This window comes from Gossypium hirsutum, chromosome D01, assembly GCF_007990345.1.
Source record: "Gossypium hirsutum isolate 1008001.06 chromosome D01, Gossypium_hirsutum_v2.1, whole genome shotgun sequence".
In the NCBI taxonomy this organism is placed as follows: domain Eukaryota; kingdom Viridiplantae; phylum Streptophyta; class Magnoliopsida; order Malvales; family Malvaceae; genus Gossypium; species Gossypium hirsutum.
In genome coordinates, this window is record NC_053437.1 from 5,623,323 (window position 1) to 5,638,833 (window position 15,511).

Genomic DNA, 15,511 nt, shown 5'->3' on the forward strand with positions numbered 1-15,511 from the left:
CAACGTGAATTTGGTGTTGTGATCCAACAACAAAATTTCATACTTCAGTGGTGTCATTACTGTGATCGAGATAAGTAACCCAGAAAGCTTTGATACCAATTTGTTAAAAAATAGAACGTCGATAATGACAATGTATCGCAAAGAAAATAGAAAGAAAAATAAAGAACACACAGATTTTAAGTGGAAACCCTTTTGGGAAAAAATCACGGGCAGAGGAGAAGATAATTCACTAAGTCGAATTTGAGTGATTACAAGAGGAGTAGGCTATGTTTATTTATAGGCTTGTAAAATCATATTCTAATAGAAGTTGTGTAATAAGATTGAAACACCTTATTCTAATAAATATCAAATAGATTAAGTGTAATAAAGTTTAAAAATCTTATTCTAAAATAAAATAAAAGAAGTGTAGTTCTATATAAATTTTATTTTTTTATTTTACTATTGTATTTTATTTTAATAAGAATTCGATTCACTCAATTTTAACAATTTTATATTTACAAACATGGTCCTTGCGCATATCTTTACTCCGAATTATACTGGCTACTTTTTAGAACCCATAATGATAAATATTGCAGGTTATGAGCGCTAATAAGAAATGGAGTAACATCATCACAAGTTGTTTTAAAGTAACGTGGAAACAGCTGCTAATCTTTGAAGATGTCAAATCTCTCCTCCGGAACGTCAATATTGTTCAACAACGAGCAAACAATTACCACCTAAAGAGCCACACTTTTCGTTGGGCTAAAGCTACTTCTGTATTATCTTTTCTTTGTCCTAATTATTTCTTGTCTTTGTAAAATAAAAATCAATATTTATGTCGTTGAAAAACTTCATCATGAAAAAATTAGATAACATGAGATTATGAAGAAAACAATAATATGAAAGATCTGAGCCATGAGGGGACACGTGGATAAATACATGTCCATTATACTTAATTCTCTTATTGGTTGGCCTTTTAAGGTGGTCATTATTGCACTAAATTGGAAAAGTTACCAGCTAATATAGTCATGGCGCTTTTCGTAGGAAGTGGAAAAAAAAGGAAATGTTTTGATATAAAAAATTGGATAAATTTATTATAGAAGTATTTATATTAAAAGTGTATTTTAGTTTTTATATTCGGAAAATGAGTAATTTAATTTTTGTGCATTAAATTAAAAAGTAAATGGTAATTCTATTAAAAATTTTGTTCATTTTTACTATTAAAAAATAGGTACATATCATTGTCTAGTTATTTTGTCAGTTACACCAGTTTTTAATGATATAAAGGGGTGAAATTTTTAAAAGAAATACCAATTTTCTCTTTGATCTAATGCATAATGACTGATTTACTTATTTTATGAGTAGAAGAGACAAAATGTAAACTAATTCCTAGTACAAAAGTTTCCATGATACTTTTACCAAAGAATTATGTTACAAAATAACAAATTAGCTTTGATTGGTTATGGCATTTAATCAGTAGAGTAAATAGTTTTGATTGTATTCATCTTTTGAAATTAAAATTTTAATGATGCTCTGAAATATTTGATCAGTGATTTGCAGAGTTGGCAAAAATAAACTAAATTTCGAAAAATTATTGGAAAATTGTTTTGATTTCTAGGTTCCCTGAATCCAATAAAAATAATTTCTAACTTCAAAAAGAAATCCAATTGTTTCTAAGCTACAAGTGAATTTGGATAATCTCTAACCATGACGTCCCTATTGTAAACAACTGAAAAGAAAATTATTAGTCAAAGTCAACCACAGGTAAGCTACAAGTCGTCAATAAGTCGCATGTGTAGACAATTACGGTCAATTTGTTTGGATTAAAAAAACCTCATTGGTTTTCTATATATGTGATTGAATTTTGTAAGAAAATTTAACAAAGTAGAGCAAGTCTCATCACAAATTTCGCCACTTGGAGCATACCTCTGATCACAATTGTTGCGGTTCCACAAATTTTGATGGCAAATGTCCCTCGGTTCATTCTGGGTCTTACAATGCCCGTGCTGTTACCTAATTTTGTTGTTTCATTCTCTACCAAAACAAAAATCGATACCAGCACAGATCAGTCAGCTCTTCAAGCACTGAAAGCTCATGTTGTTAGCGATCCTCAAAAGATTTTGGAAACCAACTGGTCTATTACAACTTCTGTTTGTAATTGGGCTGGTGTCACTTGTGGATCTCAACATCAAAGAGTCATAGCTCTTAATCTTTCTAACATGCTTCTCACTGGCACTCTACCACCTCAAATTGGAAATTTATCTTTCCTTACTTCACTCAACTTGATGAACAACTCATTTCATGGCTCATTACCCATTCAGTTGGCTAATTTGCATCGACTGAGATTTATAGAATTGGGTGAAAACTATTTTTACGAAGAGATCCCATCATGGTTTGGTTCCTTCCCTGAACTTCAATACTTGTCTTTAAGTGCTAACAAATTTACAGGTCAAATCCCATCAGATATGTTTGAACGTCTACCTAAACTGCAAAGTCTTAACTTGGGTATGAACAATCTGTCGGGAAAAATTCCGATAGATTTACTCAAGTGCAAAGAGTTACAGTTCATAAATTTAGAAAGTAATAGGTTGGAAGGGATTCTACCAGAAGAAATAGGAAACTTGACAAAGCTTAGGAGTCTACATCTCGACAATAACCGGATCCAAGGTAAACGGAAAAAAATTATTCTCTTTCGGATTGCAAGGTAGCAAAAACAAGAATTTTCATGCTTTTCATCAATCATGATAGCGCTAATTGCTCAATTCATAATTTTAATGATGATTAATTTTTAAAAATCTAAAATATTTTCATATTTTATTAAAAGAAGCAAATATGGTTATTGTCTTAAATATTAATGTGTTATTTTAAAGAAGATAATTGTTACATATTTTAATTATTAAAATTGTAAAAAACAAAAGGCTTGATTTTTTTCTCTTTTGGCCATAACTTTTTTCGCTTCTTTTCCAGCTATATCGTATTGAATTTGAGTGTATTTTTCTTAAAAACCAAAAAGGAACTTGAGTTTTGGTGACAATTTTAAGAGGAAATAAAAATTTTTAAAAAAGAACTTTATATATTGTAAAATCGTCATAAAAATATCTTGATCATAAAAAATATAATGGCTGTGCGCGTGCATCACGGTTTTGTAAAAGGTCTTGGTGTAGTTATATCATATTATATAATTTAAGATAGCTTTGATTAATTCTAAATTTTTTTATTTCTTTTGAAATAATGTTTAGGTATTCAAATTTGAAAAACAAAGAATCCATTATTTGTTAGAAGTAAAAGAAATAATCAAATTACTCAGGATCATTGCTTCAATTGTACTGATGTACAAGTTTTGAGATTGAAAAGTTGTTTGAAGTGTTTTTGAAAAAAATAATTTTTTTATTTTAAACATGATTTTGTAATGAATAAAATTAATATATGAATTTAAATGATATTTAAATTAATTAATATTATGATATATGGAATATATAAATAATATTAATCTTGTATAGTTTATATAAATGAGAGGTAAATTTATAAATTGAAACTCAAAATATTTTTTGAAATGAAAATTATAATTTTTATTTGTTTTGGTTTGACTCGAAAAGTATGGTTTAATTTAAAAAACTGTCTATTTACTTTTAACTTGAAAAACATATTTACCTTAAAAGGTATTTTTGAAACTCAATAGAAAACTGTCCCTTTGCTCACAAACTTTTATGTTTGACATCACTAAATTATAAAATAGACATTATTTAAGCTTCAATTTAGTGCGTTACATTTAGAAAAAAGTGGCATAATAAAATTCGAATTATTGGACTTTGATCTTTTAATCTTAAAACAAAAGTAACAAATATTTATTTTATATTTGTTTCACAAATTAATTTGATTATGCAGGTGAAATTGGAGATCTTCTCAATTTAGAACAATTAACCATGTCTAACAATGGATTATTGCGGCATCCTCCACCTATGTATAATTTAACACGTTTGAGAATTCTTGATTTATCCAGAAATCATCTAAGTGGTATTATATATCATTTCTTCATTCAACTTTTTTCTTGATTCTTATTTATTTTTTTCAATTTATATGTGTGTAATTATCCATGCATTAAATATTTGAAACCTTTTAATTTAATGCTTAATTGAGTGATTTAAATTAAAAATTATATGTTTCTAAAATTACTCAAATTTAAAAATAGTTGGATCTAAATATATTATATGTCATCTTCACTTTGGTGAAAAGGTGGCAGTGGAGGAAGTAAGTACTTAGACTCTAAAATAATAAAATTGTAATTTGATTTTCGCAAAAATTTTAAAATTGTAAGTTAATGTGATAAGAAATGGTAATTATTCTATCCACTGCCAATAGAATAAAAAAATTTCCACAAGCGAGTCTAAAATAATATCAAATATCTATTTAATTATTTAATCATTATTTTATTTTACCTTAAAAACAAATTGTATCAATCCAAATTTACTTGTGAACTTTTTTTTTTACTCCACTGATAATATATAAGATAAATATCCACAATAAAATTATATTTTAATTTTCCCAAAAATTTATAATTTACTTTTCCCTTCAATTAAATTTTTTTTTGTTTTAGCTTCGCTCTTACTTTCATAGGACCTCAACATTTCAATTTTTTCTATTTACCCAGTAATAATTAGTTGAGCACTATATCACATTTCTTCAATATATATTGAATTTTTATTTATTTATTTCGTAAATGAAATTGTTCAATTTCTATCGTTTATTTTAAGAAAATACAAATTTGTTAAATTGTATACTTGTAAATTTCATTAGTGGTAAATTTACTGTTGAATCACGCTATCACATGGTTGCCTTTTTTATGATAATATTTGAATTTGCAGGTCCAATCCCATTCGACTTCCCGAGTCTTCTCAATTTGGAACAATTAAACATTTCTTTCAATATGTTTGGAGGGTCCATTCCGTCAACCATCAGTAATCTAACACGTTTGACAATTCTTGATACATTTACTAATTACCTATCAGGTATTATATAATATTTCTTCTGAACGTATGTTCAGTTTATTATTTTTATTTTTATTTTTTACTTTCTTTTTTCTTTGAATTAAATTTATGTTGAATATCTACAAATGTGTTAAATATTTTATACTTTTAACAATTCATTTAATGGAAAGTCTGCTTTTGAATCATGCTATAACATTGTTTCATTTTTTATTAGTTTCATTTTATTTTAGGTTTTATTTTATGTATCTTTAAAAAGTAAGGACTAAAATAATAAAAATTATAAATATTGAATTAAATATTGAAGGTTAAAAAATTATAAATTTTTTTAATAGTTTCATTTTAGATTTTTAATGTTTTAAAAATGCATCGTTAAGAGAAGAAAATGTTTTGAATAAAATTTTTTTGACAAAGCCTGTTTGTATTAATCTTTCTAGCATGCTTCTCACTGGCACTCTACCACCTCAAATTGCAAATTTATCTTCCCTTACTTCACCCAACCTAATGAACAACTCATTTTATGACTCATTATCCGTTCAGTTGGCTAATTTGCATTGATTGAAATTTAGAATTGGGTGAAAACTATTTTTATGGAAATATCCATCATAGTTTGATTCCTTCCCTAAATTTTAATACTAATCTTTGAGTACTAACAATTTTGCAGGTGAAATCCCATCAGATATGTTTGAACGTCTATCTAAATTGCAAGTTCTTGACTTGGTTTCAGCCTGGATCCCCACAAGCATTCCGATGAGTTTATTCAAGTGCAAAGAGTTACAGATTATGAATTTAGTTGATTGTGGTTTTGAAGGGATTCTACCAAAAGAAATAGGAAACTTGACAATGCTTAGGAGTCTAGATCTCACCTACAACGAGATCGAAGGTAATGGAAAGCTTTTGGATGCTGTTTTAGTGTTTTATTGTCTCTTTCAGAGTGTAGGGTAGGAAATTTTTTTTTCCTCAATCAAATTATTATACATTTTAAGCCTTTGCAAACAATATTATAATATGCAAAATGCAGCAATCCCCCACAGAAAAGTGTCCTTCTACCAAGTATAAATCACCAAAATCTCATATCGATAACATCATAACTTCATATCACCAGACCCGCAAAACCCCCCTTTGTTATTCCGCTCTCTAAAAAGCAATTGTGTAAGCAACCGAAACATAAGCCCCATATAACCAAAGATCCTTTAGACATTAACAACTAACCAATTCATTAGAAGAAATTCAGCAACATTGCTCGTAATATATTCACCACCATGCCTTAAACATTCCAGGCCTTTTTATTTCAACTAACGTCAGAGCAGAGGCCATCTCATTTTCGTGCTTCTCAACCTTCGAGAAGGAAACATTACCTACTCTATCCATTCTGTTTTTGATATCCTTAAAGATAGATTGCGGCATCCACTGTCTCAACTTTTTATTCTCAATCTAACTAAACACCTCATTTGATCCAACCTCAATGATTAGAAAACCTTTACCTTTCCAGCCCATTGCTAAATACACATCCGAAGCAATGATGATTGTTCTTTTTAGTATTTTCATGCTTTTCATCAATCATGATAGTGCCAAAGTGCTCAATTCATAATTTTAATGATTGTGCTTAAACATTAATGTGATATTTTACGGAAGATCAATTTATATGTTTAAATTACATGTTTTAATTATTAAAACTGCAAGAAAAACTTAGAATGCTTTTTCTCTTTTGGCCATTTAATTACTGTATAAAACTTTTTTCAGCTATATCCTATTGAATTTGAGTGTGTTTTTCTTAAAAAAAGTACTTGAGTTAAAAGCACGTTTATGGTGACAAAAATTTAAGAGGAAATAAGAATATTTAAAGATACAATGTTTAAACCTCAAAAAGGTTAATATATATGATTCGTAAAAATGACATGAAAAATATTTTGATGTTTGTGCAAGTGCATCATAATTTTGTAAAAAGATTTACTGTAATTATATCATAATTAACTTTATATAATTATCTAATTATCATTTTAATTTTTTATATATTTTGAAATAATGTTTATGTATTAATTTTTTTTAAAAAAAGAATCCATTATTTATTAGCAGTAAAAGCAATAATCAAATTACTCAGGATTATTGTTTAAGATTGAAAAGTTATTTTAAAAAGTTTGAACTGTTTTTAAGAAGTAAATTTGAAAAAAGAATAATAAAATCTCTATTTTAAACATAATTTTGTAATAAAAATTAATATGTGTATTTAAATGGTATTTAAATTAATTAATATTATGATTTATGTAATATATATAAACCTAAGTTATAATTAAAAATAATTTATTAGGTATTTAATAGTATTTTAGTATTAAAAATATTCAACTTAAATTATAGATAAAATAAAATGATTCATGATAATTTATTGTTAACATTATGATATATAAAAAATTTTAAATACTTTTTAAATAATTAATATAAATTATTTATAAAATTTAATTGGAATATATAAATCATATTTATTTTTTATAGTTTATACAAATGAGAGGCAAATTTATAAATTACCACTGGAAGTAGCTTTTGGAATGCAAATTAGAACTTTTTTTATTTTGTTTTGGCTTGAAAAGTCAGATTGAAAAGCTGGTTTGATTTAAAAAAACTATCTATTTACCATTACTTTTAACTTAAAAAACAGATTTAGCTTAAAAAGTATTTTTAAAACTCAATAGAAAACTGACCCTTCTTTTGAATCTTTTATGCTTGACATCAAGAAATTAATTGGCCTAAATTTAAAAATAAACATTATTTTGTTAGATTTAGAATTGGATAATAAAATTTTGACTATTGGATCTTGATCTTTTAATCTTAAAACAAAAGTAACATATATTTTTTTATATTTATTTCACAAAATTATTTGATTGTGCAGGTGTAATCCCACACCAAATCGGAGATCTTCTCAATTTGGAACAGTTAAGCATTTCTTCTAATAGGCTAAAAGGGCTTTTTCCATCCATCAGTAATTTAACACGTTTGAGAATTCTCGATTTATCCTATAATTTTTTAGCAGGTACTATACATAATTTCTTCACTCATATTTTTTTATAGTTATTTTTTCTTTCTTAAATTTATTTTTTGTCCAACTTATATATATATATGTAAGTATTAATGCGTTAAATATTTGACATTTGGACATTTAACTTAATGTTTAATTGAGATGATTTACATTCAAAATTATATGCTTTTAAAATTACTCAAATATAAAAATAGTTGAATCAAAATGTCATCTTCAAAAAGTACTTAGACTCTAAAATGATGAAATTGTAATTTAATTTTTGCAAAAAAATTAAATTTGTAAATTAATATAATAAATGGGTAATTATATTTCATAAACAGGTCTAAAATAATGTCAAATATATTTTTTAAACTATTTAATTCTTATTTTATTATACCCTAAAAACAAATTACATCAACTCAAATTCACTTATATAATTTGTTTACTCCACTAATAATATCCATAACAAAATTACATTATTAACTTTCCAAAATTTTATAATGTAACTTCAACTTCAATTAATTTTTTTTAAGCGTTGCCGGTACTTTGGTAGGGCATTTATGATTTGGAATATATTGTACCTCAACATTTCAATTTCTTCTATTTAACAAGTAACAATTAATTAAGTACTATATTACGTTTCTTCAATATACTGATTTTTTTGTTTCTTAAATGAAATTGTTCAACTTTTACTTTTCTTTTTTGAGAAAATACAATTTTATTACATATTGTATACTTGTGATTTCATTAGTGGTAAATTTTTGCTCCTTTGGCTTAAAAAGTCAGGTTGAAAATCTGTTTGACTTAAAAAACTATCTATTTGAAAAACAAATTTAACTTAAAAAAATATTTTTGATAGTCTTGACCCTTGTTTTGAATCTTTTATGTCTAAATTATAAAATAGACATTATTTGAGTTTTAATTTAGTGTGTTAGATTAATAATAATGTACGGATGATAAAATTTGGACTATTAAATCTTGATCTTTTAATCTTAAAATAAAAATAACAAATTCTTTTTTTATCTTTGTTTCACAAATTAATTTGATTGTGCAGGTGCAATTCCACACCAAATTGGTAATTTAACATATTTGAGAATTCTCAATTTATCCTATAATTCTCTAACAGGTATTATATATAATTTCTTCACCCATCCTTTTTCGTGATTGCTATTTTTTCTTTATTTTTTTCAATTTATATTTGTAATTATCCATGCATTAAATATTTAAAACTTTTTAATTTAGTGCTTAATTGAGCAATTTAAATTCATGCTTTTAAAATTACTCAAATTTAAAAATAGTTGTATCTAAATATGTTGTAAGTCACCTTCACTTGGTGTAAAGGTGGCATCGAGGTGAGTAAGTACTTAGACTCTAAAAATATATATATAATTGTAATTTGATTTTTTACAAAAAATTAAAATTGTAAGTTAATATAATAATAAATGGGTAATTATTTTGTGCACTATTAGTGGAAAAAAAAATTCATAAACAGATCTAAAATAATGTCAATTATCTTTTTTAATTATTTAATTATACCTTAAAATCAAATAGCATCAACCAAAACTTATTTGTGGAATTTTTTTTTCCTTCAATAACAATGTATAAAATAATTATCTATAGTAAAATTATATTATAATCTTCCAAAATATTTATAATTTAATTAGTTTTCTTAGCTTCGCCCTAACATTCGTGATTTGGAATATATTGGGCCTCAACATTTAAATTTCTTCTATTTACCTAGTAATAATTAGTTAAGTACTACATCACATTTCTTCAATATATTGATTCTTTTTTTTGGTTATTTCTTAAATGAGATTGTTCAATTTCTATTATTTTTAGAAAATACAATATTATTAAGTGTCGTATAGCAATTGTATTGCATTTCATTAGTGGTAACTTTGCTTTGAATTGGGAGTTCCTATCGTAATGCACGACTACTTAACAGGTGGGTTCACCGCAAATAATATTTCAACGTGTAGGTGTAATCCCACACCAAATTTGGAATCTTCTCAATTTGGAACAATTAAGCATTAATTCTAATCGGCTAAAAGGGCCTATTTCGCAATTCATCAGTAATTTAACACGTTTGACATTTCTCCATTTATTCAATAATTCCTTAACAGGTATTATTTAATATTTTTTAATATATATTCATTTTCATGATTTTTATATTTTGTTTTTTTTGCTTGAATTGTTTTATTTTTTTTGTTAAAAGCAATATCTAAAATTTTAACGGCAAAATTTGACGCATCAATTAAAATTTTTAAATAAAAAATAGGTATTCAATATCTCAAAAATAAAATATAAAGACTAGTTTTTAAATTGAAAAAGAATACAAAAACTTTTAACATATTCAAACCTAAAATACTTTAGGCTAAAAGGTATAATAAACTCTTTAAATTTTCAAAAAGTTTAATTCAAATCCCTCTATAAAAAATATGCGCCTAATTAAGTCCTCAAATGTTAAAAGTTCAACAATTAAACCCTTAGAGCAGCTATATCTGTCATTGATCATTATTGTATTAATATAATCGCTAATAGTATTTGAGTCACTCATTATGACATAGACACCAACACAATTCAAAAAAATAAAAAGATATTAAAATATTATTTAAAAAACAAACAAAGTAACAACAGTCAATAACGACAATTGTTGATCGAAAAATGACCATCATCTTACAACTTCATATATATACATTAGTTTTCTTTCTCAGGCAATACAGGGATTTAATATATGTATAAAAATATTTGGAATATAATATATTTTTAATAATTAAATATATTACATGCATAAAAATTGCAGAAAACAATTATTAATATTAAACAAATAAAAATATGTAAATATTGTAAAGGCCCAATTTTGCCCCAACTTAAACCAACCTAATCCCAACCCAAACACAAAAAAATAAATAAATAAATAAATAAAAACCTTGGCCACCTACTCCACCACCTTTGTTGGCCACCCACCTTAGCCACCAACTCCACCACCCTTGGCCACCTAAACCACCCCAACCACTCCACTTGTAAAATTTGGCTATAAAAGCCATTCAAGACTTTGTTTTTAGGGGTGGGTTTTTGGTTTTTTGGAGAAGGATTGTTCTTTGTTTTGGAGGAGGTTTTTTTTGTTTTTTGGAGGTGTTTTTTTGTAAAAAAGGTTATTTTTGTTTCTTGGAAAGGCTAGTTTTTGGAGATTAATCAAAGATCAAAGCAAAAGAGGTTTCTTTTGTCTATTCTTATCTTTAGTTCTTTGTTTGTTTATTGTTTTCCTTTCAATTTTATTTTGTTTTTTATACGAAAGTAAAAATAAAAGTAAAAAGCTTACCCATATTTTCATTATCGAAAAAGGTTTTTTGAGGTCCGGCCGCCGTGTACGGTGGCGCCGATGGCGGCCCGTGGGGGTCCATGACCGAAGCAAAGCCGGACCAACGGCCGGATTTAGAAAAGAGGGAGAAAGAGAGTTGAAAGCTTTGTTTTATTATTTTATTATTTTTACTATTATTTATATTATTATTATTTCTCATGTATATATTATTTTTATATTATTATTATATTATATATGCCCTCTCCATATTTATTTATATTATTACTATCATTATTGTTACTTTTATTATTTTTTATTTCTAACTACTATTATTATATATATGTATTATTGTTTGTATTATTATTATTATCACCCCTATTGTTATTACTTTACTTTTGTATTCTAATATATTATTAATATTACTCATATTTTTATTATTTTTGCTATCACTATTACTATTATATATTAGTGTATATTTTTATGTATATATATATTTTATATATAGTATTATTTTTTATTACTTTAATTTAATATTTTTATTATATTTGCTTTTGTATTTCTATATTTATTATTATATGGTAGTGTGTATTTCTATTATATACATATATATATACATTTATATATAGTATTATTGTTTACTTTACTTTAATATTATTCTTATTATCATTATATCCAACCCAATAATAATTCTTTCATAAAAGTAATATTCCGTATTTGGTAATTCGAGACAATCGTGCCCTAACTTATTGGGTTTCGATTTTTCTCCTTTAACCTAAATAACAGAATACTCTTTTAAATCGTGACATGAGTTTTGAAAAATGCTTATTCTCGAAGATACGAGGTGTTGTTCCCTAACTTACTGGGTATGGCATTTCGTTACCTCGAAATAAGATTTTTGCAAGTAAAGGCAATATTCAGTGTTTGGGAATTCGAGGAAACGTGCCCTAACTTACTGGGTTTCGATTTTCCTCGTTCACCTTAACTAACTGAATAACCTTTTGAAATACACGAATTTTTATATAAAAGGCAAGCTCGTTCTCGAAAATTCAAGATATCGTGTCCTAACTTACTGGATGTGACATTTTATATTGTGAGACGAGAAGGTCCTTAACATTTGAGCATTTTCTTTACAAAGAGGGATCGTATTTTAAATTCTTTCAAGTTTTCAAAATTTCGACACTAAGACACTAATTAATCAACTAGGTACCAATTTTGGGCGTATCGAGGGTGCTAATCCTTCCTCGTGCGTAACCGACTCCCGAACTCATTTTTCTGAATTTCGTAGACCAAAATCGTTGTTTTAATAAAATTAAATCATTTATTAAAAACAACCACTTTTTGAGGTGACCCAATCACACCTCGTCAAAAAAGGATTGGTGGCGACTCCCGTTTTCATTCTTTTTTTTCCAAAATCCAAGTCGACCCCGTTTTCATCCAAAAAATGGTGTCAACAGCTTGGCGACTCCACTGAGGACTTTTTCAAAATAAGTGAGTCAAGCCACGAGTTGATTATTTTTTGTCTTTTTGTCGAAAGTTGAAAATTTGATTTAAATATACGATCTTCTCATTGCATTTCATTTGTTTTGAGCTATAGTTTTCATCATGTTTCGTATTTTAAACTTTTATATCTTTGCATTGCATTGCATGACCGTTGGTCACACCTTTTAAGTGGGAGTGAGAAGCTACTCCTTCGTGAGGTTTTCACCTCCGTGCAGGATAGTGGATCGCTTTCGGGATACATCCGTACCTATGTCTTCGTGAGATTTTCATCTCCGTGCAGCCATAGGGAAATGTATTCCCCTGAACCGAACTCGGTCTATATGAGCCTATAATGGGTGAAGATCGAGGAATCTGCTGGTTCGGGTACCTTTTCTTTAGAACCAAACCCCATGTAGTAAACCTTAGGAACTCACCTTAAGTAGAACTACACCAAACCCTAGTAGATACCCTGATGTGCTTTTATTCTTTTGAATTGTCTTGGATTATATGTTTATATCTGGTACTGATATTTGTTGTTTTACTTTGGATGCATGACATTTCAACTGCATGGCATTTCATTATTTCAAGGAGTTGGTTCATATTCGGTTTCTAGAAAGAAAGCTTATCATGGAAAGAAGGTTTCTTGATAAGGTGGAAGATAATGCGGCAGTTCGAATTTGGTCGGAAACGACACAGCAAGAGAAAGGGGATAGTTTGGCTGAAGGATATATATCAGAGCTATGGGACTTTACCCGCATCAGCATAACCCAGAACGATTTACAAGAGTTGAAAGGAATTTGGGACCATTGGGACGAGGAGGCCAGACAGTTGTTTTATTCCCATTACGGGGACTTGCCGTACCTGCTAGATATGAAGGTAGATAAGCACCTATTCCGGGCTCTCGCACAATTTTGGAATCCCGCCTATAGTTGTTTTTTGTTCGGGAAAGTTGACTTGGTGCCTACGATAGAAGAATATATGGCTTTACTTCGGTGTTCAAAGAGTCAAGTCGACAGAATCTACTCAAGAGCCGCAAATGTACCCTTTTTGAGAAGGTTAATGAACATAACAGGCATGAGTGAGCAGTGGGTTACGGCCCGAATTAAACAAAAAGGGGATAACAAGTGCATTTCTTGGAGGAGTTTGAAAGATGTGGCTTTGGCGCACCCGGATATAAAAAAGAGGGTAGATATCTTCGCCCTAAGCATATATGGCTTAGTTATCTTTCCTAGAGCTTTGGGGCATATTGATGAGGCGGTTACTGATTTGTTCGACCGCCTTGATAAAGGAGTTACCCCGGTTCCAGCAATTTTAGTGGAGACATTCAGATCATTGAGTACCTGTCGGCGAGCGGGCGAAGGCAGGTTCATTGGATGTGCACAGTTGTTACTTGCGTGGTTCCACAGTCATTTTTGGAAAGTGGATAAGGTGTCATATCGGGTCTTCTCTGAAAACTATTCGCCGCTAAAGGAGATGATAGCTACACCGAGAAGGGACGACATTTCAATGGAAAAATGGATGGCAATTCTTCAAAACTTGCATGAAGAAGACATTGAATGGAGAGCTCCGTGGTTACTTCCAGACGAAATTTTGTACCGATGCGGTAGTTTTGATTGGGTCCCTTTGCTTGGAATCTGGGGAGCTATTGGCTATGCCCCGTTATTAGTGCTCAAACAGTACAGATCAAGACAGTTTATACCCGCAACCCAGGGGCTGGCCGAGTGTGAATTCTCGTATGGGGGTGATGGCTACAAAAAGAGGATTCGAGAGATATCCAATACGTGGAATCAGACTCGCCAAATGAAGCGATTAGCTGTAGGACCAATGACAACCCCCGAATATGAAGAATGGAGGGTCAGAAGAATCAATGACAATGTCCCCAAATCAAGCCCCGAAGGCAGTCATTCGATAGAGGAGCACTTACGGGTCATCCCTTCTGAACTAGAAATTTTGAAGCAAGATTTTGAAAGAAGAAATACAGAGTTGGAAAAACAGATAGAGCAAATGGAGGAAGAAAAAACAAACTTAAGGTTGGATGTAGATGTCCAGAAGCTCGAGATGGAGCGATTAAGAAAAGGAAAAGCTAGGGCTGAAGAAGATCTGGACAGTCTGAAAACAGATTACAAGAAGTTGCGATCATCAATGAGAACCGCCGGGTTGGGAAAGACTTCTGAACAATGGCGCAAGGAAGTTCAAGAAGAAAAGAACAAAGCTGATAGATGGGAAACAAGGTTTCAAGAAGTTCAAACCCAGAACGAGACTTTAAAAAAGAGTCTGTCAGAGAATCAGAAAGAAAAATGGGAACTAGAAAATAGAGTGTCCGAGTTAGAAGAATCTCTCCATCGGCATCGAAATCGAAATTCTGTGATGGAATTAAAAGCAAGCCTAAGTAGAATTGAAGAGATGAAACGAAGAATTGAAGAGTTAGAAGCAGCATTGCGAAGTTGCGAGATGCGGATTGAGCACATGAGATCTAATGAAGATCGTCAAACCGAGCAGTTGCACTACTTTCAGAACCAAGTAAGAGATAGAGATCAAATCATGGGAGAAGCCGTGCTTCAAATCCGAGAGGTGGCTGATCACTTGCAGACGTTAGCAGTACAAGCTGATGTGTTAAGCGTGAAGTACGAATTAGAGTCGAGTCGAGGACAGGAGCTAGCCTCGTTGCTTAGGAGGATTAGAATTTTGAGTTTTAGGGCTAAGTCGTATATGTAATCCACCTTATGTAAAAAAGTTTATTTTCTAGTAAAGTTTTCATAA

At 29.1% G+C, this 15,511-nt stretch overlaps 1 protein-coding gene across 1 annotated transcript; it reads left to right on the top strand.

Annotated features, from left to right (window-relative positions):
* Positions 1-1,727: 1,727 nt before the first annotated feature.
* On the top strand, positions 1,728-8,043 carry LOC107943059 (probable LRR receptor-like serine/threonine-protein kinase At3g47570). Its single transcript, XM_041086864.1, has 5 exons — positions 1,728-2,646; positions 3,865-3,993; positions 4,842-4,985; positions 5,626-5,844; positions 7,846-8,043. The coding sequence occupies exons 1-5, from the start codon at positions 1,941-1,943 to the stop codon at positions 8,022-8,024; spliced, it is 1,377 nt and encodes a 458-aa protein (XP_040942798.1). The 5' UTR covers positions 1,728-1,940; the 3' UTR covers positions 8,025-8,043.
* The last annotated feature ends 7,468 nt before the right edge of the window (positions 8,044-15,511 follow it).

What these genes read in the sequence shown, in the direction of transcription:
- LOC107943059 (XM_041086864.1), top strand. Translation starts at nt 1,941, where the DNA reads ATGGCAAATGTCCCTCGGTTCATTCTGGGTCTTACAATGCCCGTGCTG. An exon ending in ATTTACTAATTACCTATCAG is followed by an intron (nt 4,986 to 5,625) that starts GTATTATATAAT and finishes ACAATTTTGCAG; the next exon opens with GTGAAATCCCATCAGATATG. An exon ending in CACCTACAACGAGATCGAAG is followed by an intron (nt 5,845 to 7,845) that starts GTAATGGAAAGC and finishes TTGATTGTGCAG; the next exon opens with GTGTAATCCCACACCAAATC.